The sequence below is a fragment of the Falco peregrinus genome, chromosome Z (assembly GCF_023634155.1).
Source record: "Falco peregrinus isolate bFalPer1 chromosome Z, bFalPer1.pri, whole genome shotgun sequence".
In the NCBI taxonomy this organism is placed as follows: Eukaryota; Metazoa; Chordata; class Aves; order Falconiformes; family Falconidae; genus Falco; species Falco peregrinus.
In genome coordinates, this window is record NC_073739.1 from 55,707,188 (window position 1) to 55,733,970 (window position 26,783).

Sequence of the window (26,783 nt, forward strand, 5' to 3'; positions counted from 1 at the left end):
TCGCGCGGCAGCGGCAGGCGGGCCAATGGGGAGCCGCGCTCGCCGGAAGGGGCCGCAAAGCGCGGGCGCGGCGGCACGTGTGAGGCGAGCGGCAGGGGCGGCGGTACGCGGTAAGATATTGGGGCGGCGGGAGGGGGGGGTCTTACGCAGCACCCCAGCCTGGCGGCCCCCGCGCCCGGCTGCCGGCCGGCGGTATGCTGCGTCCTCCCGGCGCTGCCACGCGGCCTGGTCCTGGGATCTCTGGGGAGCGGGGCTGGGGCAGCGGCCGCCCAGGCCCAGTGAACCGCAGACTTGCCTGGTTGAGCCTCCGTGCAGATCGGCCTGTGAGCGACTTCTTCTCGCCCGCATCGCCCACTTAGGGACGGGCGGCCGCCACTGAGAAGGGTTTTACTCCGTCAAGTGCGTTAACCGGTGTAGAGGGAAGCACAAGTGGTCTTTTCCTCGTGTTGTTAGCAGTGAGCCGCGGTGGCTGTAATGCTGTCTCTTCCTCTGTTTGCAGTGTTGCCACAATGGAAACAAAGGGTAAAAAGAAGTTTGTGGGGAGGAGTGGAAAAGCATCTCGTGGAAAAGTGCCACACGGGAAAAGGAAATATAAAAAAGATAACGGTAAGAAGGCACAGGCTCCCTAGTAGGAGTCCAGCTGAGATGTTCTGGTTGTGCACAGGCATGCTTGCACTTCAGTTTTTATCTTGGTAAAATCAGGTCATGAAATGACTGGTTTGGTAGATGAGTGAAGAGAAGTGGATATTGTCTACTTGGATTTCAGTAAGGCTTTTCATAGTGTCTCCCATAAGATCCTCACAGAGGTTCTGATGAATTATGGCCTGGATGAACAGACAGTGAGGTGGATTGAAAGCAGGCTGAGTGGGTGAGCCCAGAGTGGTAATGAGTGGCACATAATCTAGTTGGGGCCAGTAACTAGTAGTGTACACCAGGAGTCAATCCTGGGTCCAGTCCTGTTCAATGGCATGATTGATGGTCTGGGTGATGGCGCAGAGTTTACTGATGACACAGACCTACAAAGAATGGCTGATGCACCAGAGGGTCATGGTGCCCTCCGGAGGGACCTCAACGGGCTGCAGAAATGGGCTGGCAGAAGTCTCAGGAAATTCACTGACATTTGAAGGGTGAAGTCCTCCACCTGGGGAGGAACAATCCAATGTGCCAGCACATAGTGGGATAAAACAGCTTTGCAGAAAAGGCTCTGAAGCTTCTGGTGATCACAAAGTTGAACATGAACCAGAAATGTGCCTTTGTGGCAAAGGCAGCTAATTGGATCCTGTGCTGCATTAGGAGGAGCACTGCCAGCAGGTTGAGGGAGGTGATCCTTGCCCTTTTCTCACCACTTGGTGAGGCCTCACCCGGAGTGCTGTGTGCAGTTCGGGGCTCCTCAGTACAAGAGACAAATGAACATACTGCAGAAAGCCCAGTGAAGGGCCATGAGCTTGAAGGGTCTGGAGCACCTCTGTTATGAGGAAAGGCTGAGAAAGCTGGGACAGTTCCTGAAGAAGGGAAGGCTGAGGGGGATTGTCTCCATGTATCTCCATGTATACAAATACTTGAAGGCCCTGTGTTTGTGTCTGTGTGTGTGTGCAAAGACAAGAGAGCCAGGCTCTTTCCAGTGGTTCACAGAGGATCAGAGGCAGTGGCCACAGACTGAAACACAGGGGGTTCATTCTGTACATCAGGAAAGACTTGTTTGCTATGAGTGTGCCCAAGCCTTGGCACAGATTAGCCAGAGAGGCGGTGGGATCTCCTACTTTGGAGACAGTCAAAAGCCACCCAAAGACAGTCGTGGGCAAGCACCTTTGGGTGGCCCTGTATGTGAGCTGGGGTGATGGACCAGGTGACCTTCAGAGGTTCCTTGCAATCTCAGTCATTCTATGATTCTCTCTTGCTTTCAAAACTATACAGACTATATGATCAAACAAGCTGGAAAAAGTAAAGCTGAAATGCTTTCAATGGATTGTATTGCAAGCCCTTGGGAAGATACCTTTCAATGTTTGCTCTCTTCTGCTTAAAACAGATGATAACATTCTGACCATGAACTGTGAAGAGATGATTTGGGAATTTATGACTTTGATGTTGGGGGTGGTGAAATTCTTAATTTTGAATAACCCTTTTTATGCTGAGGCTGTTATGCTGCTGCCCAGAAAATAATGCCTGGACAAAACTTCTGTAGGGAAAACTGGGACACCCAGGGACTGCAATGAAAACACCAGCTTTGAGAAGCTTGTAAGGATTACTATTAAATGTATAATTGTGATTACAAAGTAGTTTAATTCTTGTTACAGTAGTAATTTGTTACTTTGAGGCAACATTATCTCTGTGATAGCATTTTAATTTCTGTTATGTCATTTAATAGATTCAGGTCTGCCAAAGAAATTCCTTAACAAAGGAGATGAGGAGAGAAAGCCTAAATCCATTTCCACAAAATTTGTGAAAGGACAGTTAAGACCTGGAAAAGCCGGTGTCAAACAATTCAAGAATGAACAGCTATCAGAAAAGCTTGTAAAGAAGAGGAAGCTCCAGGATGGTGAAGAGGGAGGTGAGCAGATTTTAAAGCCTGGAGATCAGTGGAAACCAGGTTTTGGGAAACACGTTCACCTAAGTCTTCCTCTTTCCCTCTGCCTTGTTATTATCTTTCCAAATTGGCTGAATTACTCCAAGTTTACTTCATGTTTAATCTTTGCTGTGGAAAAATTTACTTCACCTGATTTAAGCTGGAGGCCAAAGTTCTCAGGATCAGCAGCTATGAATTTTCTTGGAAGTCAGAAGGAAAGATGCAGTAGCAAATTTAAATAATTGATATGCCATCATAAAGCTGTGATTATTTTAATGACAGTGTTAAGTGGCTAGCTGGCTGTCTTCACCAAATTTGAAAAATACAGTTTTTCATGGACCGCTTTAGAAATCTAGTCATCTGTCCTAGAAGTACTAGCTATTAAATCTGGAACACAAGAAGTCATGAAACAAAGTTGATGATCTTTTATATTATTTTTTCCTGTGGTCCAAACTATCTAGTCACTTTTTTTTTCTTTTAAAAAGATACGATTGGTGTTATTGCTGCTTTTTGCATTTTGCAGCTTATTTTTGTGTTTATACTGAGAGGGTAAATAACTGTCTGCTTTTAGGGCTATTTAAATAGATTTCTTTTTTAACTTTGTTTCTGGTATATGGGAACTTTATGTTGTTCCTTCCTCTGCTGTGAAGCAAAGCTCTACAATTAAACGGTGTAAAATGAGAAGTGGAATCTTACGTGAGGGATTTTGAAGTTCTGCAGAAAAATGCTAGTTGTTTGAAGGACAGTAGAAGGTGTTGAGTATTTTATTGTTGCTGCTGTTGCATGTTTGCAGGATTACTTTACGTGGTATGTGCACTACATGTCTGGAAATCTAATAGAAATAGAATATTCATATTGAGCTGCTTTCAAAAAAACAAACCCACAAACAAACCTTTAAATGTTGGTTATAAGAGTAATTGAAAGCTGCTGTGTATTGCACAGTGGCATTGCTCTCGCAGCAAAGTAATACTGGTTTTGCTTGTTGGCGTTACTTGAGGAGAGTGATAATGTCAACAGTATACTCTGTAAAAAGAGAGCATGAAGTGCATGCTGCTGAATACAAACAGGTGGTGCTTTAGGGTGTGGAAATTTAATGCTGGGTCTTTAATGCCCTGTGTAAAAATAATAATTGGCGTGACTTACTTCTGTGAAACTATGTAATAGAAGATGATGGGTTTTGTCAAGGTATGGATAAAACTAAAATCAAATACTTCAGGTTTTTCCATAAGTCATTAGAATTAACTGTAACAGAGTTTGTTGTGTGGCAGTGTATTGCTGTTGCATACTAAAATCCCATACTTAAGGAATTTGACTAATTTTTTTCCTTTCTCTGAGATTTCAGATAAGTATCTTTGAGTTAGGGCTCTTCTTTTGAGAGAGGGAAAAGGTATGTATGAGTATAGGATGAAGTAAAAATCGAGGATTGCCTGGGGCAGTCATAGGCTGCTAGTTGCATTGCAGACAAAGCTCCTGAATTGTTAGCAGTTCAGAGCTGCCACAGTTCATACTGGTAAAGGATTCCATTGCTGCTCTTTTATTCACTGTAGAAAATGTATTTATTTTGTCTTTTGGGTCAGTTTCTAAGAAGCCAAAATGGAATGACTTCAAAAAGCAAAGGAAGGAGTTAAAACAAACCAGACAACTTAATGATAAAAGCAATTATGACATAATTGTAAAATCAAAGCAAATATGGGAAAGCGTGAGAAGGTAATGATTTTTTTTTTCTTTCATTCAGTTGGCTTTAAGTCATAAGCTGCAAGAAGACCCTTCTTCTCCTTTTGTAATTATGTGAAACTATATTTCCACAGTGAAATTCCGTGGGTGAATGTTAACATGGCATGCAACAGATGGTTCAAGCAGAGTGTGGTGACCCATGGTGCTATAAATGTCTGGATTTAGCTTACTTATATTTTAGGCTAAAATTTCTGAGTAAATGCCTCAAGATTCAAAAAATGAATCAAATCCTGAAGCACAGAGTATGTACTGATTCAGCCTGATCTTGCAGTAGAATCACTACATGCGTTTTTTGTGGAGGTTTGTATCCTCTCGCTGGGCAGGTGTAATTCCAGAACTGAGGCCCCACACAGAATCACACAATAGTTTGGGTTGGAAGGGACCTTTAAAGATCATCTAGTTCCAACCCCTCTGCCATAGGCAAGGACGCCTTCCACTAGACCAGGTTGCCTAAAGCCACATTTACTTGCTCCAAGTGTCTGTGCTTTGCAGTTTTATTTCTAAGACTTTTACAGACCTTTGGATCTGTAAGTAACTCTGGTTGCAGATTTGAGTTTGTTCTTTTTAATAATCCTGTTACTTAGAAAAGTAATTTTAAAGTGTGGAAATCTGGCTTGGTTTCTAGAAACTGGAACTGCTTATTGACATCTATCTACAGGTTTAAGGAATGACAATGTAAATTTCGGTTAGCAGGAGCTAACAATTTTTTTTTGTAATGTCTTGCTTCTTTAAATATACAAGTTAATCATACTACAAAACCCCTGCTTCCTCAGATAAGATTGTGGTTTTTTTTGCTTGTAGGAAGAAATGTGATAAAGAGAAGCGAGGAAAGCTAATGAATGAGCTACAGACGCTTCTTCATGGAAAAATTAAAAGTGTAAGAAAAACTAATGCCATAGTGCACAAATTCACAAAAGCTTCTTTAAAGAACAGCAAAATATAAATGAACTTTTAATAATACAGTACTAACCTGTTGTTCCAAAAGCTACAGGGATTTATTTATTTTTTTTTAACTGAGTGAAAAAAGAACAGAAACAGAGTTGAAAGGCTGCATTTGGCATCTGGATTTCAGGACAGTAGTCCTGGGGTGCTTTGTCTATCAAGCTGGCTATAATAAGGCCATCTGTTTTGCAAAGCAGCTTCAGTCAGTGAAATTCTGTGTTAACTGAAGTGCAGAACCAGCCATTCAGGAGTTATGATTAATTAAAATTGTTGCTTTGCAGCTTTCTTTCAGAGAACTTAGTCTTTCCATTTAAGTATCAGGAGATTGTTTAGTATAGTTAATTCTTGAAATACATAAATTTGCAGAGAAATACAGGTTGGATTTTAAAGTGGTTCTTGGTATTCCATGCTGAAGTGGAACTGTATTGTCACCCTCACTCTGAAATTACAAAGAATGTGACAGAAAATGAAGTACCATTTCATCGTTCTCTTTCAGTATTAAAACTTTGGTGTATATCCTTGATTGTCAGCAACTGCAAATATTGTCTATATTTTGTTTGATAGAGTGCTTAAAGGAGTAAAAAACCTTAAACCTGTATCTGAGAGCAAGTGCATCGAAATAAATTCGGTACATAATGCCATTTGAATAGCCTAGGATAATGAAATATCTCTGTCCTGTAGCTGGCATTTGCACATGATTCAACTCGAGTGATCCAGTGCTTTATTCAGTATGGTAATGAGAAGCAAAGGCAAGAGACATTCGAAGAACTGAAAGGTACTTTCTTCCCATTTACGTTTTACCTATGTGCTTCTGTTTTGTTCTTAGACACATTTAAACAAGCCATATTATTTTCTCTTGAATATAAAGGCATCTTGTTTTGTAGAGTTAATATATGAAAAATCAAACCAGCTGAATATTTTTTTCCCTTCTAGATAGCCTAGTAGAGTTGAGCAAGTCAAAATATTCCAGAAATATTGTGAAGAAGTTTCTTATGTATGGGTGAGTATGAAGTGAATTTGTTTAGCTGTGTTGCATTGTTCCATTTCCAGTGTGAATACTGCTCTTTATCTATAGCACATTGGTCATGAATAACAAAATGTGGATGGAAAACATCTTTATGATAGTGATGAGACAGGAGAGCGTGTGGCATTGCTAACAGCCATTTTTCTTTTGCAAAAAAGTAAACCTAAAACTACATATCGAGGAAAACATGCCAAAAAAGCTCAAATATATGCTCAACGTTTATCTTTGCCTTATACAAAAAACTGGCTTTTAAGAATTTTCTCTGCTTAGTGTTTCAGGAAGGCATCCTTTATTCTTTAGGATTTATCCACTGGTTTCTTTCCCTCAAAGTGCCTTATGATTTCTCCAGATTCCTGGATTTATTGCTGTATAAATGCCATAAGGCTCGTCCAGATGCATATATTTCCTCATTTCTAAGTTAAAACTTACTGCCTAAATGTACCTCCAAAACTAAAACTATTGATAGGTCAGCTTATCCGTGAAGTTTTAACTCTTGCTATCTATCTTTCCCTGTGAAACAGGACAAAACCACAAGTTGCAGAAATAATAAGAAGTTTTAAAGGCCATGTGAAAAAAATGCTCCGTCATGCTGAAGCATCTGCTGTAGTGGAATATGCATATAATGACAAAGCCATTCTGGAGCAGAGACACATGCTGACAGAAGAACTATATGGTAACACTTTCCAGGTTTACAAGGTGATGTTTCAATACTTTCTAGTCTAAGGTGTTCTTGCATCTAAGGTATTGTGTTAGTAATACCTTACTTATGTTAACTACTATTTCTTTTGATTAAATTTCTTTGTCAGCTGTCCAAACGTGGTCTAGCTTTGCACGCTTAAACGTTATGACTACTTGCATGTTTGTATTCTAGATTAAGTTGTTGTGTTTTTTCAGTTTGAACTGTGTAAAATACATTATGTTAATGTATGAGCTTGCCGTGCTCGTCAATGACAGTCTAATACATAATTCAGTTACTATAGTATCATAGTGTCCAGCCTTGAAGTATTCATTCTTGCTGGGATAAAATTTAGGCTTGATTCCTTGTTAATACTGTAGATGGCTTTCATGTCATAACTGCCCTGTGTCTCATCAGAACTGATTGTGAGCAGAATGTGCCTGTTAATTTTTGCTTTGTTTTCTTTTCTCATGGAGACTACAGGACTTGAGTTCAAACTCTCTTGAAACCATTTAGGTGTAGATGCTCACCAGGCAGTGGGTACCTTTTTAAAAAGTACAACCTCCTTTCTTTTGACTGACTGGTTTTCCTTCTTTCTTGCTGACATGGAAACTTGGTTTCTTTTTCAGGCACAAATAAAATTATTTACTACAAAGCACAAATCTGTTTTATGCAATTATTAATTATACTAGAGTAACTTTTGCACCTTGGTGTACAAAGAGGCATGCTTTTTTGCAAGATTTCTGTTAAAATTGTGCAAGAAAATAACAGCTTATTTTTGAACTATATTGCTGGTTTTTTCTCTACAGGTTATTAAAAGTTTTAGTAAAGCATTTTACAACACTAATAGAAAGGTGTGTTTGTGGGCTGTAATTTTTACACAGAGTAAAATAGCTTCTGAAATAAAATACATTGTTGGCTTCCATTGTTCTAGCGTTCTTGGCATGAGTGCTTCAAGTAGTCTTACATTGCGGTGTCTTAAAGTTTCAAAAAGGTCGCTTTTGCTTCTGCCTCCAACTGTCCACCCTCCCCCTTCCAGCAGGGATGGTTAGAAATACATTTCTTCTAATTTTCTATCTAGTCAGACTATTCTTCTAATAACAGATTCTTTTACAAGAGTTGCTAGTGTAACTGTTTAGTGGAGGTATCAGGAAGAACTTCTGTATTTAAAGCCTATGGTTTGTATTCCTCCTCTCTACTCTTCTTGAACTGGGATTTCCTGGCCTTGGTTAATTTCTCAGTTCATTGCTTGTTGCGGTGTTGCTTTGACACGTGCATGCCGCCCTGCAGGATTTCTGCTTAGCTCAGGATTCCCTTAACACAATGCCCATTTTCTGTGTTTTACCTTGTATCTGACAGTGTTATGAACCACTGACCATAATGGGCAAAAACAGTTCAGACCACAGAAACAGCTTTTGTTTGCTAATATTTGCTGAATATTGTTTGTAGAAACAAGTATACAGCTAAAGTAGATAAGCTTTTTATTTTTAAAATTGTAAAAACTGCTAGTTTTGCAGAAAATTATTTTGTTTGTGGTGGTGTTCACAAATTTTGATTGAAAATGGACTAAAGATTACAATTTTTTATGAACACTGATACCTACTGTGAATAATTAAACCTCTGATTGTGCATTCATTTCAGACACCAGTTATCCCAACACTGGATAAAGTGGTAGACGCTCACCCTGAAAAGAGAGAGGCCATCTTGGATGAAATGAAACAGATTCTTACCCCAATGGCACAAAAGTAAGGACAAAAATTGATTTAAACTGTAACCATCTATCATGAAGTATTTTGTTTGTGACTGGCAGACAGTGATATTGATACACTTCTAAGCTGTAACATTGCGGTGTTGTCTAGTAAGTAAGTAAGTATGGTTTTGTCTGAACTATCATAATGAATATCTTACCTTAATTTTGAACTCCACTTCTATAAACTAAAGTGTCCCCTACTCCAGTCAAGCAATCAGTAGAAATCCAACAGTGTGGGGTGCTTCCATAATGCATTATTGGATAAGCTTCGCCAGTGGTCTTTAGGAGAAGATGTTTTGCTAGGTTTTAGAATGTCTTAAGTTTTGGTAGAATCTTCCACATAGTGTAAATGCTAAACATCTAATCCAGAATGACTGTGTGTTTTCTGCAAACCTCATGGCCTAACTTTTTAAAATATAAATGACGTATTGCTTGCTGATGTTAAAGCCATTACTTGTGGGGAATGTTTTTCTTATTTTCTTCTTCCCCCCAAATACAGAGAGGCTGTGATAAAGCACTCACTGGTGCATAAAGTGTTTTTGGACTTTTTCACTTATGCTCTTCCAAAACAAATATCTGTAAGTATGTTTTGTTTTGGTTTTGTTGTCTTTTGCCTTCCAGTGAAATGTTTTTAATCTTGTCTGGACAGAAATATACATCATGCATTTATAGACATTTACACATCTGGCAATTCCAGGTAAATGCTGGGAATTAGTATTGTAGGGAGATTAACAGTCACAGTGAACTTTCACACTAAAGCTAAAGTGTTCGTGATACTTGAATTTAAAAAAAAAAAAGTCTAATGGAATTACTTTGATGTTTCCTGTCTCCATGCTAAAAATGGTCCTTCTTAGTAGCTGGGTAATAATCAAAGCCGGATACGTTGCTTTCAGTAGTTTAGCTTTCCAGTGTGTAGATTCTTAACTGCTTCTAGCCATTGTCCAAAAAACTCTTGACCAAACGGATTGCGCCCTTCTGTCAGCAGCCAAAACTTTGTCTTCTGCCACTTCCTGAACCAGGCATACAGCTTGTATCTTTTATGTCTGTATTAAATTCCAGTTCTAAGCTTATCCCAGCCATTCTTCCAAAAACTAGTCCTAAATCCTTCTGTGTGATTTGATGTTGTATAAAGTAGTGTCCTACTTGACTTCACTTGTCTTCAGGTTCTGTCTATCAGCCTCACGCTGGTTCTGCAGTTCACCACCACCTTAGTCCAGGCTAGATGGAGCCTTCTAGACTTTCTGGCTCTTACCTACTTCTGCTGGACTGGACTCCTGAACTCTTCTTTGTTACTGTTAACAAACGCAAAGCTAATGGTAGTGAGGTGGCCTATTCTGAGTCCAGATATTATATAATTAAGCATTCCTGTGCATGGTTTCATGTAATGCTTTGTCAGAGAATGCTTCTGGAGTCACTGTCTTGTGTGGATCAGGGGAGTAAGGGCGTATTTTCCTCCTTGCTTGGCTTTTTGTGTAGACATGATAGCATGTGGGTATTTTCTTTGGGGTTTGGAAACTCCTTTTGTAGATCTTTTCCTGCCTGTGCATGTAGCTAGCAACGCCATTCATGTTGTGGCTGAGCAGTTTCTAAACAAATGGTAAAATTCTTGGAACCTTTGATTAAGGAGTGAGAAGAAGCCTAGTGATGGAGGGGGAGATAGGTGGGAACTTCATGTTAAAGAAATCTATCAGATAGTAACTGGAGTAGTATGTAGTAACCTTGGGAGGTTTTTTAATTTGGTTTTGAGTTTGGGGTTGGGTTTTTGGGTGTGTGTGGGGTTTTTTGGCTGACGGTGTTACTTGTCAGGTGGCTTCAGAACCTCATGCCTTTGATAGGAAGACTAATTTTTGGCTGATTCTTGTCGTACCTGATTTATAACATCACCTGGTGCTTAAATGACCTTTTATTTCTTTCGGCTGTCTGGCTAATACCACATAATGTATAAAAAAATTGCATAGTTTTTCTTCCTAAATGGATGGTTATCTTTGTCTCCTTTAATTTCTGTCTCTGTTCTAAGCACCCTTCCTTGAATTTTCTGTACTAGGACAACTGATAAGCTTCAATACGCTTCCGATTTCATAGGGATGAATATGATGAACAGTGTAGTTTGGAAGGGAGGCAACTTAGGTCATTTACAGTCTTTAGGACTCCTTTTGAGACCATTTTTCATAGGTCAAGACAGTGAGAGTGGTTCTGTAGAGACACTGATCCTCTTTACAGTGTTGTGAGCAGGCAAAAAATCCTTTCATGCCCTCACCCACCCAACTCGAGACTTCTCAGGTCTCTTTTGCCTTTTTATTTTACTACCTTTTCTTCCCCAGGAAATGATAGAAGCTATCAGAGAAGCTGTCATCTACCTGGCACACACTCATGATGGAGCCCGAGTAGCAATGCACTGCTTATGGCATGGTACTCCCAAGGTACTGTTTGGTTTTTGTCTGCCCAGTCCTCTTTAATAGTAGTCTGGTCTGAGACACTTGAATATGATTGCCCACATGGGTTCTTCTACCAGTACACATTTTGATGCAGTTAAGTATTTGAGAGCAAAGTTAAAAAGTGGCCCCACTTATTGGCAAATAGAAACAGTAGTTTTTTGTGAATCACATGCTTTGATTAGAACTTCTGTAGTGGAAGCATTCCTTTTATTTTTAGCAGAGTTCTTGGAGATGACACACAGAGCTTTTCTGGTTTTCATTCATTCATCCTGTAGATGTCTTAATGCAAATGAAATCAGCAGTAGGGAGGGAACAATGAAGAAGTCATAATGTGGAACACAGTTTAGCTTTAGAATGCCAAAACTTAGAAACTGTAATAGAAACTGTGTTCTAGTTTCTTCTGCTGGTACAGTGTCCTGTATCCTATTCAAGTGTAATATGCTGTCATCTCTTGTAAATACTGCAGTGGCTCTGGTCTTCTTCTGTATTAAAAAAAAAAGGCAACTTATGAAAATAGTCTGGTTAAAGAGTACAGAAAAAAAAAAGAAATTACTGGGATATAGGGGTAATAATGGGTCTAAAGAAGACAGCAGTGATTGCAAGGGCCCAAAGTATAAGCACTGAGGAAACTTCCTGCTAAAAAAGTCCTGCTAGTAAAGGAGGTCTGCAGTAGGTTAAGTCCTTGCTACTTTAAAGTTTCAGGCCTTGTTGAATAAGTTTCTTTCCAAATGAAGGGTTGAAGTGCATTTTTTTTGTTGTTTTCAAGTTGCCCTTTTTGGCATCTCCCATTGGTGAACTGGACTTGTAAATATATCACAGAATCTCCTTGGGAGTTAAGTCTTTCACAGTTCAGGTTTAACTCATCACACTTTTTAGATGTTGACTAATAGTACAAATGCAAGACTTCGGTCAGAAGCCTTTGCCTTATTAAGTAAATTAAAGGTTATCTTTTTGCAGGTGTAAATATCCATTTAGTTACTTAGAGTCACTGGCATTGTAGGCTCATTCAAGTTTCTTGTTTCCTTTTGGATAGGACCGAAAAGTCATTGTGAAAACTATGAAGACATATATTGAAAAAATAGCAATGGTGAGTGTTCATTAACCATTTATTTCATAGTCTCTGAAATACAAGTGATTTGGTAGAGGCTAGTTGGAATGTGCTTCAGTACTGGAAACAACTGTGTGATCTTTATACAACTAGGTTTAAAGTAGTGATGATACATTGGTATGAAGTGTGTTGAATTTTACAGAATACTCAGAGGCATACTGAGAAGCTTCATTGTGGGCACTAAATGTAGTATTCTTTAAAGTAGCAGAGTTATTTATAAGTCTTAAATATTTTTTTCACAGTTTTTTTGTTTGAGTCCAACTTTATATTGCATCTACGTATGGCTTGGTTAATTCTCCTTGATTGGGAGTAAAACAACATATATACAGAAGAGGGTTAAGAATTGAGGTGTTGGGAGTGTCATTGGAATATACATGAATATGCATTTCTTTTAAGATGCTCAATAATTTTAAGTTGGGAAGCTTCAAAATGAACTAATGCTGAAGTGACATGCAATGGAAGAAGTCTGTATTTAAGTTTTTTCTGAGTAACATGTATGGAGACTGCAGCATCAGTAGTGTTTAACAGTTGCAACCAGATTTCGTAGTGGTAGGCAAAACTGCAACTGTGAGGAAAAGCGCCTTGAACTTCTTGCCTTCCTGGCTGCTGGATCATTCTGTCTACCAATAGTTGATGTGGTCTCCAAACTTGATCGCACAACCCTGAGCATGCAGCCTCAATATATGTGTGTATATGTATAAATTCTGTACTCATATACTCTATAAAACATACACAGAAATAGAAATGTAAAAGGAGGAGTTAAAAATAACCAGTTATTTTTATATGTGGATTATCTTGTGCATCCCACTTTGGAGGCCACTGGTCTAAGTAGTGTTTCTCTCCGTCATTTTCTAGTACCAGAATAAATTAGTTGTTAATTTTATAAAAAACATATTATATAGAAATATGAGACGGTGTGTAAATGATAGCTAAAAGAACACAGGAGCACTGAAAGTCTGGCTTCACTTTGACGTAGGATCTCGCTGACATGAAAGTGAATTGGGTTGTGCCCCTTTGAGTATGCTAGAGACTTGCTCTCCAGCAATGCAGTAGAGACTGTATGGCTCATTGTAGACATATGATCTCCAGTAATACGGGATGTGATTTATCTCAATTTTAAGAAAATGCACCATAGTAGTAAAGTCTCTGTGTAGTGTTCCTGTAAGGCAAATCTTAGGATTTCAAATGATGATTACACAATCAGGTTAGGTTAATAGCTTGGATGTGATAAAGCAGTATATTAATTTGTAATGGCAGATCAACTTAATCTACCTTTGTTTTAACAACATGCTTCTCTTAACAAGCCTTGCTTTCAGGGAGAGCCTAAATATTGGGCTTGTCTCATTCTGTGACAGTACACAGAATTTGCTTGTGGTTCATGTTCTGTCATGTTCGAGACAAATTCTCAGAAATGTTGATTCTAAGTCAGTATATTCATAGAACTTGACTACACGTGGTTTCTGATGTCTCATCTTTTCAGGGTGAATTTTCTCATCTGGTATTGCTGGCAGCATTTGATTGCATCGATGACACTAAACTTGTGAAACAGTTAATTATATCAGTAAGTAAATAATTTTTTCCTAAAATAGCATACTAAATAGTGTCAATGTGTTTGTCAGTGTATAGGAGGGTGAGAGTAGGTATCCATCTGCTTTTTTCAAACTATTTAATTCCTTTTCACCTTCTCTATGTCATTATCTTTGTGAATCATGGTTATTTTTTTCTTTTCATAGAAGACCTCAGCATTTTCATATGTTCTCTTTAAGTTTTTTTGATTAGTTTTTGAGTTAGATTCAGTGCTTGCTGAAAATTCTCCTTTTTGTACGTGTTCATTCTGGCTAATGGGTGACTGGAATCTCTTTAAAGTCAATGCCTTTGTTGTAGTAGTTTGAGGTCTGTTAGTATTTCAAGAGATCAAATTAGTAGAAAACTTTAGAACAAAGATACAGTCTTCTCCATTTTACAGACAAACCTACAACATCAGGAAGATCCATGCCTAGAACGTCCTCATTGTGCAGACTTATTATTGTAAAAAAGGTTGTTTAGCACATTTTAGTTTTTTGTTTGTTTGGGGTTTTTTTGCAGAAGTAGCATCTTGCAAAAGGATACTTCAAGATAAACTGTAGTAAACTTTCAGGAATATGGCAACAGGCCTGAATATAGTATACCGTGACAAATGAGAAAAAGTACTTGGAGACTTTTGGTTGGATGCTGAAACCATTAACTCACATTAATTCTCAAAACTTGACATTTTTACTTAATATGTTGATAATGAAATGACAACTAACTTTCTGGATAAAATCAATGTAATATTTCTAATGGATACAGATAGACATCTGAAACATGACAGCACTCTTAGCTGTTTTGCTTCACCTACATGGAATTGCAGAATGAACAGTAAAGACAGTGTGATCTAGTCTGCATCTGCGTACTTTTGGACCGCCTTGTTTCCCTATCTTCCTTCCAAAAATTATTTAATGGGGTTTCATAAAGTGTTTATACTTAACATTCTTTACATGCAAATTTTATCACTTCTAAGATGTTTTAATCTGCAAATTACTGTAAAGTTAATATTTTCACACTGCTAAAGGAGACTTTGTGCAAGCAGGATAATTAACATGGATAGATAGGTTGTAATGTGCTTGTGGTACTCCCGCTATAGCTTTTAGGACTCTGGTTGAGATGCAGCAATAGGCAGGTGATGATGAGGCTTGCTTTAAAAGATATGAGCAGTTCTTCGACTGAGCAACTTTGTGTAGTGGGGAATTGGGTTTTTGTACCCTAGCGTGGAGATCTGGCCCAAAGTCTGTGCCTTCCTGGTGGATGTGGACAAATGAAAGCATCCGTCCGGCTTTTGTTTGTTACTTGGATATGTTAGCTGTAATCACAGCTGGGTTTTGTTTCCAGAGTCTAGTCTGCAATGTAAGAATTTCTAGGCAAGTTCCAAGCAAATAAGCCCTGACAGATAGAGCTGTTTTGGTGCAAGATCACTGAGGCGTTCCTGTACTGTATTAAAAGCACTGTGCTTTCTGGAGAGTTTATTAGTTCAGATACTGTGTTTGGCTTTAGTAGAGCTTCCAAGCTGACATTTAATTCTTGAATCATCTATATTTTTCCACCATCTGAGATCAGAGATAATGGAGTGTTTACTGTTTCGTCATTCTACCACATCAATCCGTACAGAAAAGTAAAGGAGAATAAGGGGGAGTGGCCTTCACACATAGAGATTTGCCCATCTGGGTTTTTGTGAGGTCAGGAATGGGGAAAGGATGTCAGGGGAAAGGAAAAAAAAAAGATAAGATTAAAACCTACTCTTCAGATGGTGAATGGAAACTTGTAGCAGAGGATGAGGTGGAAGCATCTAGAAGTCAAGCACTGAAGCACACTGTAGAAGAATCCAACCCTCAAAATTATCTTAAAGAGCAGGCAGACTTCTAAAACACCTTATACCAATTATTCTGTCCATATTAAAATTTAGCTTAAGGAATGTATGAGAAGTAAAGATTTGGGAGTGGGAGGAAAAGCAGTGTTTGGGCAAGTCTAGTTTTGGGGGGTTTTTTGGTTGGTAAATTGGGATTATTTTTTTTTTGGTAGTATTCTAAAACTGATCACTTAATGTGGATTGACAGAATGGCAGGGAATTTGTAGGTAAGGGAGAGTTTTAAGCTCTTTAAGTCCTTCGAGGAAATTCTTTCCTTATCATCATCTCTCAGCTCCATGGAGTCTTAATCCAGGACCAAAGAACATGTATGGTGCTTTAAACCTTCATATGTGACTGGAACTGTAGGTTGTGAGCTTGGTGTGTGTCAGGATTCAGGCGGATTTTTAGCAGGAATTCCCTGTCTTTAATGAGGAGTGCAAGGAGGCAGTGCTACGGAGATGTTACCACAAGAGACAGCATACCTGTTCTGTTGAGAGTTTCTCCTGGGACTTTCTCACAGTTCTGGCACTGAAAGTGACTAAATTCTGTAATTCATCAGAATCATGAAATCAGTGGGGGAAATACACTTTTGGAAGATTTAAAGAAAAATGTGTCTATTACCTTTTATACAAAATGGCCGTGTTACAGGTTAATTTTGAAATGCAGGGATTTTTGTGGTTTTGTACTAAACTAAATATTTTCTTTACCTGTTTTAAATTTTAAAATATTTTAGCACCTTTGTCACAGATTTGATGAATGAACACTGCACACCTAAATCAGAATGTACATGCTGAGAAGGCAGAATGTGGTTTTGGTTTGATTTTTTTTCTTCAAAGAAGACTTTTTGGGGTTTTTTTTCCCCTCCATGCCTGGAGTGTGAAGGTTATAGTAATAGATTTTTATTCATATTCATAGTGACAGTGCTGCATGAAACTGATGTTCATCTTGGGTTTACCAAAACTCATTTTCACCTAGGTTTAAGCAACTTTTTTTAAATAAGAATGTTGTCTTACCATTTCCTGCCAGCTTCCAACCACCTTTCTCTGTTTCTCTTGCCCTCAAAGACAGACAGGCAGGTGCCACGTTAATAAAGAGTGACATTGGTTTAAATTGTTCTATTTATCTTGTTCTGCTTGTTTGTGGAGGGACTTTTGTGGTGGAAAAAAGGGTTTTTAAGGGCTGTGGCCTGCAAAATGTGCTGGAATTGCCTAGAGCTCTCTATGGCCCTCCTTTGCTTTGATAATCATAAATTTTATATGTATATTAAAAGTTGCCTGGAATGGATTATCAGAATGGTCAACAGTATCTGAATGGTACTCAGGATTCTCCAGGGATACCTGGAGCTTGTATAAAATGCATGGTGCTGTATGAAAAGGCATTTGCTGGGAGGCGGACAAAAATTTGAGTACAAGCAAATGGGATAATACAGGTGTTTCCATCTGAATATAGCAGGATGCTTCTATAAGCAGGAAAACTCCCCTGCACATTAATGGATTTATTCTTCAGCCATATTAGTGCACAGGTATATGAGGTGCCCACTCTGTAGATTACAAAGTGGTTACTCCTAGCCAGTGACTAACCTCTGGGGAGTGCCCAGTGTTTTCTGTTAATGCTCAAATTAACTGCAAATAATACTCCTAGCAGAAGTCAGCTTTATTCTATTATTGAAACTTAATTTTTCTTGGTTAATATTCTGTGATCAGTTTAAGATGGACTTTTCCTTCCCATGGATTGTCATTGCTGTCTAGGCACTTAGGTACACTCCCTTGAAAGTCAGCATGGTATCAACAATTACTCTTAGGTGATGTATTTATAGTATTTTCTAATCAGTGACATTGATGCATGTGGTGAACACATTTTTGTTCACCACAAAATAGGAAAATATTTTTTTGTTTCTCTCGCTTCTCCAAATTTTCATTCTGATTAGAGATTTTTTATTTAATGTTGCATGCAGGTATGAATATTTATAGTATGTAGCTTTTCTTTCCTAAGATTTGTATTTGAATGGTGATCAGTAGTTATTGATGGCTCAAAACTATTCCTCTATTAATGTTTTGTTGCTGTTTGTTTACTTCTACAGGAAATAAATGCTGCTTTGCCCAATATAATAAACAACAAATATGGGAAGAAGGTCTTGTTGTACTTGTTAAGTCCTAGAGACCCTGCACATTTTGTTCCAGAAATCATCACACTTCTGCAGCAGGGAGATGGAAATGCCTATAGGTAACTCACATATGAAGGTTAAGTTGTTTTCCTTAGAGTCTAGAAGAGTTCATGCAACTTCTTGTCATGATAGATATATTATGAAAACTGAAATTAAAACTGAAGTAATGTAAATGTATTTAAATAATACATAAGTATTATTAGCTGTGTTAATCTGTAGTCCGTATTTTTGCTTTTTTGGTTTAAAGTTTCTATACTGGTGATCAGCAGTTTACCCACTTTGTAAAGGGCCAGAATTGGATGTGGTGTTTGTTTAAACTCATGTATCAAATTTGGCGAAAAAGAAGATTTTTAATATACTATATTGCTGTCTTGAGTTGCATAATAGTGTATCTCAAATTCTAGCAATAACCATGGAAGTCATTAATTTGAATTCAGTGAAATTGTATTGACATTTATGCTTATCATCTTTCCAAGGAGGACCAATTATAAATTATTAGTGAGCTGTTTAAGAAATGCGTCTCAGTAGTTGAGATAACAGAATGAATAGAAAATAAACAGAGGTTAAATTACTGTTAAAAAAACTGAGGTTTACTGGCAATCAGCTTTACACGCTATACATGCACTCCATGTGTTCTTAAAATCTGTGTGCAACATGTGTTTAATTATGTGTGAAACTGAGGGAAGAATAATGCTTTATTTTGATCTTCCAGTAATTTATAGCTGTCTCAAGTAGTGTATATGTTCTGAATTTCTTGTTGCTTGATGTGCATACAGAGCAAGCCTTCCTACAGTAATGTGCTGTCTCTTTCATCAGTAAGAAGAATACTGAACTCCGCCGCCGTGAACTTCTGGAAGCTATTTCCTCACCTTTGCTAGAATATTTGCAAGAACATACCCAAGAAGTAGTGACAGACAAAGCTACCTTTGTCTTGGTTGCTGACATCTTAAGAACAGCTCTTGGTGACATCCAGCCGGCACTAGATGCAATTGCTAGTTTAGCAGCAGAGGAGCTGGTTCCAGGCGGCTGTGATGGGCAGGTAATGTAACAGAGGACAACGTGCTGAGACCTTGCAGAGCATTTGCTTATTTTATGTTACGAAAATGAAGTCTGCTTCTTTTTTCCTTTACGTAAGACATCAACATACTGCCCTGAGAGCGCTCATATATTAGATGTGATCTCTGTTTTCTGACATTTTCCTTTCATGGTTTATTATTGTTGCATCTTGAATTGCAGAGCAAGATACTCGTGATTTTGAATCTTCGGAACTGCTTTAAACGCTTTGTGTGAAGGTAGCTGACAGTCGTGTTACACAGTCTCTCTTTTAATGTTACCACAATGCAATCAAACAGTTACAAATTTTTTTATAGTTCATTTAGCTGTTTACACTGAGAGTGATTGGGTCTCTTAGCTTTCAGGTATGCTTATCTCCATGCCAGGAAAGATCTTAGATAGTAGCTGTTTATCTTTACAGTATGACCTTCTCTTCAAAGTGTGCCCCTCCCCTATTTTGGTAAGCTCAGTCAGATATATGTCTGTCGACTAGAAAACAAAAGATGCTGTGTGTGTATACTATATTTAAGATAGATGCACTCCAGATTTTTGTAGTAGTGCTAAATTTGCTCTGTCTTTCCCCTTCTTTAAGACAGACAGTTTACAGAATTTTACATGAACTACTCGTTTTCTGTGATTTTTCTGTGAACCATACTGAAGTGAATTTTCAAGGCTGTGAAAATGTGGAAGGTCTGCAAGTTCTTGTAGAAACAGCTAGACAAGAGAATTCTGCTCAGTAATGAAGCATGAAGCCCTTGGAGGAGTGGATGAAACATTGGTTGATATGGTTTATATTACTGAAAGTCAGTTGTTACAGGGAAGGTGGTAAAAAATAAACTGGTCAGTTTAAGTATTCAGATACTTGCATCAAACTTGGTGATATTTGCATAGGTGATGACTAAATGGATCCGTATGAAGTGATATCCAAGGGCAGAAACAGGAATGTTTATGGACTGATATGTAACTAACTGCATTTTGAAACATCATCATTAAATAATTTCATTTTGGTTTGATTTGTTTTCTCTCCTTAAAGCTTCACATTGCAGAGCATCCAGCAGGCCATCTAGTTTTGAAATGGTTAATAGAGCAAGATGAAAAAATGAGAGAGTGTGGAAAAGAAGGTATGCAGCTCTATTTATTTATTTATTTATCAATTTATGACCTCAGAGTGATTGGTTATCTGACCTAAAATGAGATTGCTGCATTTATACTAATATATGGAAAATTTAACATACCCTCTTAAGATTAGTGCTTCTGTCTTTTTGCTGTTGTGAGCTGTTACAAGAACAGAATGCCAAAGATACGTTTGCTTTTTCTGCAATGAAAGTACTTGCTTGGTTTTTTTCTCAGGGATTCAGCATGTATTTGGGACATAGTTCATTTCTCTGCTTAGGATATCTTGATAGCTTTGCTAAGTCACACAGCAATCTTAAGGCTAATACAAAAAGTGAAGTCTTAACAGGAAGATGTGTTTCACTAGGGCTTGTGAGCCAAACTGTAGTCTTTACTGTGTTCATTAGTGCTGCTGGGTTAATGCTTTATAACTGTTATTGCGATAATTCATGTACAAAAATAGGACAACTTTGCCATTTCATATACCAGGCAGAGATTGGGCACAGATGTTCACATCTTAATTTAGCTTTTAAACGTATTTTATTACATAATTGTAAAATCTTGTTGCATGAGTCACCCTGTCCTAAATAGAGATTACTTTTTCTCGTACAAAAACCTCAAAAAAACGAAAGGAGGTGGGGGTGGCATAGTATAATCTGGAGGGAACTTCTCTGTGTGTAGGGGGATTTTTTCATTGTAAAATTACCAGGCCTTGTTAAACACTTTTATTATTTTTTCTTAAAACACTCAAGTATCGACAGTTTCTTTTAAAAAATAAGTTTGTTGGGCTTTGTTAAACATTTCTGAAAGGAGGCTGTTATGCTGCTGAAGTGGGTGATTAAAAGGGTGCAAAGGGGAAGCTTAAGAGTATCTTCCAGAGACCAGCCTAATTGAGATGATGATAGCTGTCTGGATTTATTTCTACTAACATTGTGCAATTCCCGTTTTAAATATAAGCTGTTCTCTTTGGTTTCTTTGTTTTCCTCCAAAGAGTGCATCGTTCAGAATCATTGCTCTGAGATTATGGAATTGGAATTAAAAAAGAACTAAATTGTTATTGTGTAGGAAACAAGTTGAATAAAAACTGACCTGTTCTTTAGATGGAATAGTGACAGTGAAAAATAGCTTCAGTGTTTGTTTGGAGGTGGGGTGGATTTTTTGGGAGTTACTTACTGATAAGTTTGCTCAGCATACAAGCTGTAAGAGCAATTTCCCTGAAGTTCAAATTCAGCTGGGGACTTGAGGTCAGCCTAGGTTCTTCCTTTTGCCAGTGCCATTAGTGTAATGAATCTGCAAGCCAACTTGGGCTTTCAAAGCTACTGGGGAAAGAGAGCCCTGTAGCATCAGAACAGCTGAAAGAAACAAGGTTCCTAGTGGTTTTCATGCATCACTAAAGGATTATCTCTGAAGTTTGACGTAACTTCTGTTTCTTCAAGTGCAAACTTGAAGTGCAACTCTTCAGTTGTAGAGTCAGATGTTTAAAACCAGCATTTTTCAGCAGGTGTGTGTATGTATTAGTATATTGTATATAATTACCTCTTGTGATGTTGTCATTCTTAACAAGTTCATTCCTTGGAGTGGTTGCCGCCTTTAAGACATGAATAGCCTCTGACACCCTTTTAAAAAAGATACAGCAAGTTTGACTGCTTTATACTAGTGAACTGTCACACAGTGCAGCTGTTGTCTAACTAAATTCAAGCAATAGTTGGAAGTCGTCAAACGTGTATAAAGGTATTCATTGCATTGAATAGTTATTTTGAGAGCAAAAATTTGTGAATACTTGGTGGCTAAAAGCTTTGATTCAATCACAACTGCAGAGAATTTTTAACAGGCTTCTTTGTATGAAGTTACTGTCTAATTTTTTTCTTACCACTATCTTTCCCACATTTTACAGTTTGCTTTGGAAGAACGTTGGTGGAACGTGTTGGTATTGAGAATATGAAGACCTGGGCAGGAGTAAATCGAGGTGCCATTATTCTTTGTTGGTATGTAAGGCACATGGCTATTTCTGATTAGGTTCCAGTGTTAATTTCTTGAAGAGCTAAGAGAATATCCATTGAAATTTCTACCAGCAAAGTGCCATGTTTTGCTCTATGTGTACTGTCTTTCATGCCACTGGTAAGTCTGTGATGGAATTAGGGTACTGGGAAAACTCAAACCAGGGTTTGTATGTGTTGTTCCTTGAGCTCAAGCTTTTGTGGTACTAGGAAGCAGTTGGAAATGTTGGATTTAATGTTGGAAAATCTTAGGATTAAAAATCAAACTTATTTTTAAAATTGTCTACTGTGTCTTGTTTTACAAGCACAAAATTCTCTGAAGGGCAGTCCACAAAGAGCTACATTAAAATATTAACTCTGAAAAATATCTGTGATGACTGGTGGAGACATGTAAGAATCCAGATTATTGTTTTGTTAGGTTGTTTTTTGGTTTTCTATTTTTGGTGGGGTTTTTTGAAACTTGCTGCTTTGTGTTGATTCCTTAATTATGGAGCCTAAGCATGTCTCATACTGAAGTAAGAAAGTATTTGGAATAAACTGTACAAAAGAATAGACTGCAGATATTTATGATGAGCCAACTGGCTAACTTTGAAGCAGTGAACCATTCAACTATTGAGATCAAGAAGACCTCATAGAATTTGGACTAACATTAACATTTTGTTTTATCAAATAAGAACAGCTGTTAATCACCACTGTTTTCACTTTGTAACTACCTCTCAGTGTCAGGTCATAGAAACCCAAGGTTTTGTCTGTAGCCCAGAGCGTGTGTTCTGGAACTATTGGGTCAGCATTGCCCTGCTGGCTCCTCATAAAGGCTTACACTGAGCCAAAATCAACAAACAGTTCAAAGAGACAACATGATTATGAAAAACAAAAACCTCTTTTCCCGTTTTTTCTGCCCCCCTTCTCCCTCTCCTAAAGTTACTTTCAACTCCTTGCTGTTCACTTTCCATCTGTGCTCATTATGACTTTAGTGAGGCTACTTTGATATTCATGCTGTTTTGCAAGGTGAATCAAAAGCTGTTTTCACTAATAGAATGTCTGTTAGTTAATCTGAATTTAATTCTAGCTTTGTTTAGTCGTTATCATTCAGGGCACTAGCGAGAAGAATTGGTAGTTGAAATCCAGATACAAAACAAGTTTACACAACATCGTAATAGCCTTACGGAGCTGGCTGTTAAGATTGTTCAGCTACTAAAATAATAAAACTTTTCTTTGCCTCTCATAACAGGCCTTTAGAATTCAATAAATGCATCTAATGCCTTTAAGTTATCTGATCCTGTGCACAGATGTGCAGTAGAGATTTGTTACAAAGGCTTGTTCACTGACAGTGTATTAATGGTTGGACTTTTTTCCCCCTAACTCAAGGCTGAGATTCATGTAACATGTGGTGTTGCTGGTTTATGCACTAAGTGATTTTGATTGTCCAAATAAGGTTGTAAAGTAAATTAGTGGAATTTTTTCCATGTATAACACTTAACTGTTTGGCTGTCACCATGACAACAGTCTCTTAATAGGTTTTGAAGGCTTACAGAAGAAAACAGGAAACTAGTAATTGCGTATTAGCAAAAACCAGCACGGGAGTGTTGTATTTTATGGAAAAATCTGTGAGGAATGTCGGTCTTTCCCTCTCTCTGCTATTACTCGTGGCACTACAGGGTAGGACTTAAGCAAGTGTGCTTTGTTACCAAGCAGAGGAGCTTATCTCCCAGATTGGCAGTTGAACAATTTTCACCAATACTGAAATTCACATAAGAGGGAAGAGAGATAAAAGTATGGGGGAGAATTGTTTATTTGTTTACTGGAATTTTGTTTTTATATTTCTGGTTTGGTTTTTTTTTTAAATTTTCATTAAAGCTGAATCATTTGTAGTTTGAACTTCTCTTGACGACTCTTTAGGCATAATGCCCTTTTGTTTAGGCAGCTGGGAACACACAACGATAACCAGCTGCTTTTGTTCCATTTCGTGTGACACCTGCTTACCTCGCTAACGTGGTAATTGATCTCATCTTTGTTAAACTGTGTACATTGAAATTGAGAGGTTACCTAAATCATACAGCACTAATGAATTTAATCTGGTATAGATAACAACAGCATTATTGTTTTTTTTTACATAAAGTGCAGAGCTTTAAAGAATCTTCTTATTCAAAAAAATACTCAGATACAACTTTGTCATAAAGGAGTTCATATTCCTCAGACAGAGGTAATTTTCAGATGCTGCCAGTTCTCCCTGAAGCTGTGATTGATTTTTGTTTTGTTGTTGGCTTTTGGGAGCCATCTGTGACTTATGTGCAGATCTGAAACTCAGAATTACCCAGTCATTTAATTTGAAGAGTTTTGGCTTTCTAGTCATTTAAGCTTATTCAGCAGTTACAAGGAGTTCATTCTGTATGCTTGATGGCTTAGTTATCTGGTATCCTCTGGACCCTTTCCTTTCATTTCCCTACTTGCTTTTAATTTGATTTTTATTAAAAAAATATGGGGCCTGGTTCTGACATAATACAAGTGTGAAGAGTCCTAAGGTAATGAGAAGGCTCTTTGAGGACATTACAATCAGCTTAGTTTAAAGTGTTTAAGTACTTGAATGTCATGGATGCTGGTCTGTTTACATTTCTGTATTTACCTCTCAGTATTTTTGAATTTGTCAGTGATGTATTACATCAGGGTAGAAAATGGATAAAAACATACTTCACCAAATGACTTACTGATTTCCATATTTGTGTAACCTGTAAAATTTATATTTTATACCCCCAAAATACCTAGGTGCCTGCTTACCAGATCTTAGAAAACCCCAGCCCTGTGTGTTGATCTTTTGACTATATTATCAGACATACATGTGTCTTATGTTAAAAAGACTGTGTCTTGAAAGATCACAATGTCTTGAAAGAACTCGTGTGGATGTCAAGAGTTTGAAAGCAGCTTTGCGTGTATAGCTGTTGGCAGATTCAATTCACTTTTAGAAATACAGAAGCTCAGTCCCCAGAGTGGCTTGTTACTTTGTATGCTTTTTGTCCCTGGTGGTGAACCATGTGAAATCTCTCCGTATTAAGTACCATTGTCTTTTGTCAGTACTCTTCTTGCCATTTTCAGGGGTACCTGACTCACAGAGAAGCTGAATAGGATCACCCTCACTGTGTTGATTTCAGTTTTAAAGAAGGCCTCTTGATTAAACAGTACTGTCATAGCTGAAAGTGTAGCAGAAGTTGCTGCTAGAAGATGTTAGACACAAATAAATAGAGGAATAAAGTAGCTGAAAACAGTGGTGTTGTCATATGGGTATCCCATGCTTTACTGCCTACAGCGTTTGCCATCCTGCATGGGATTTGGAGTCCTAAGGAGACGAAATTTAAATCTCACCTTAAGCTACATTAATTCCTTTAAGAAGTAGGCTAGAAAAAAGCTTTTAGGTAACTGCAAATGTGGGAGCTATTCAGAAGAATTGCAGGGGTTGTAAAGAATTGCAGTATCATGCAGCCAGCTTGGTACCAGTATGTGGATGTTATAGTTTGTTTCCAATTTTAGTATATTTCTAGACCAGTATAATTTATAGTTTGGTTCTGGATTGTACAAATTGGCTATAGAAACTAGTAAGTTTTTTAGGTGGGGTGCACTCATCATTTCAGAGTAGCAAGTTAGCTGTGATATTATCTTTACTGATTTTGTATTAGAATCCCAAGAACATATGACTGTTGCCTGAAGGAAGGGGAGAAGGGCAGTCACTGCCTAGGTTGATCTGTATAGTGCAGATGCTTTTGCTTTTCTAATAGTATTTTACAGCTTACAATGAATTTCCATGTTTCTGAGGAAGAAAAGCTGTCTGGGAAAGCTGGTTCATTTTCCAAAAGTAATGTCTAAAAAAGAACAAAACTGGTAAGGCTCTTTAGTCCTGCACTAAAAACATGGAAGTACAATAGTGAAAGTACTTGGTGTGTATTAGATGTACTTCACTGCATCCAGTTTTAGGACCCCTGTTAAAAGAAAGGTATCCACAACTGGAGTGACTTTAATTGAAGGGAGACCAGCCTAGTTGTGGGCTGGATCCCTTGGCCTGGGAGGACAGGCCATGGGACCAGGGCTGGTTCAGCTAGGCGAAGGCATGGCTTTGCAGGCACTCAACAGCATCCCTGGCACTGATGGGAGGGGATGAAGGAGAGCTGGGCACTGAACAGCACCCCTGGTGCCAGCAGGAGGGGATGAAGGAGAGCTCACCTCTTCACAGCAGTGCATAGGTGGCTGAAGGGTGAGAGGCACCTGGCACTGGTGTTTCAAGCCTGGACTGCCCTGAGCAGTCTGGTCAAACCCAGTGTTTGAGCCTGCTTTGAGTAGGGATCTGCAGTTTCTTCCAGTCTGATTTATCTTGTGTTGGTTGTGTTCTCACTTGGTGTATCATGCTTTCTGGAAAGTTTACAACTTTCTCTAATAGGAGGTATCAGAATCTGCCCTAACTATATTCTTCTAAACAGTTACTGTTTCTTTACATGGACAGCTTCTTTTCTATGACTTACATGCTAACCTTTTGACATCCTTGGGTTTTTTCCTGTTTCTTGTAGCCTTCTCCGGAGCAGTGATCAGAAAGTGGCAAATACAGTCAAAAAAGGACTGCAAAAACTTGTCCCGAAGTTGAAGCTAAATAAAAATGTAAAAGGAATAGAAGCATTACTGGAGAAATTGACTTCCTAGTGTAAATGAAGATAAAAAGACAGTTTACATCAGTGCAACCAACTGAGAGTTGGTAAGATTTTGCACCATGGTTGTTTTAAGAAGCAGTGTATGCATTTGTAAATTAAATAATTTCTAAAACAA

At 38.2% G+C, this 26,783-nt stretch overlaps 1 protein-coding gene across 2 annotated transcripts; it reads left to right on the top strand.

Annotated features, from left to right (window-relative positions):
- On the top strand, nt 1-26,783 carry PUM3 (pumilio RNA binding family member 3). Of its 2 annotated transcripts, none has more exons than XM_055791087.1 (18): nt 1-110; nt 500-606; nt 2,363-2,548; nt 4,141-4,270; nt 5,099-5,174; nt 5,921-6,014; nt 6,173-6,239; nt 6,785-6,959; nt 8,581-8,684; nt 9,189-9,267; nt 11,011-11,109; nt 12,158-12,211; nt 13,713-13,793; nt 17,734-17,876; nt 18,634-18,856; nt 19,904-19,991; nt 21,878-21,968; nt 26,531-26,783. In XM_055791087.1, the coding sequence occupies exons 2-18, from the start codon at nt 510-512 to the stop codon at nt 26,658-26,660; spliced, it is 1,917 nt and encodes a 638-aa protein (XP_055647062.1). In that variant the 5' UTR covers nt 1-110; nt 500-509; the 3' UTR covers nt 26,661-26,783. The 2 variants fall into 2 exon arrangements, with proteins under 2 accessions (XP_055647062.1, XP_055647063.1); XM_055791088.1 differs by having other exon boundaries at nt 2,366-2,548.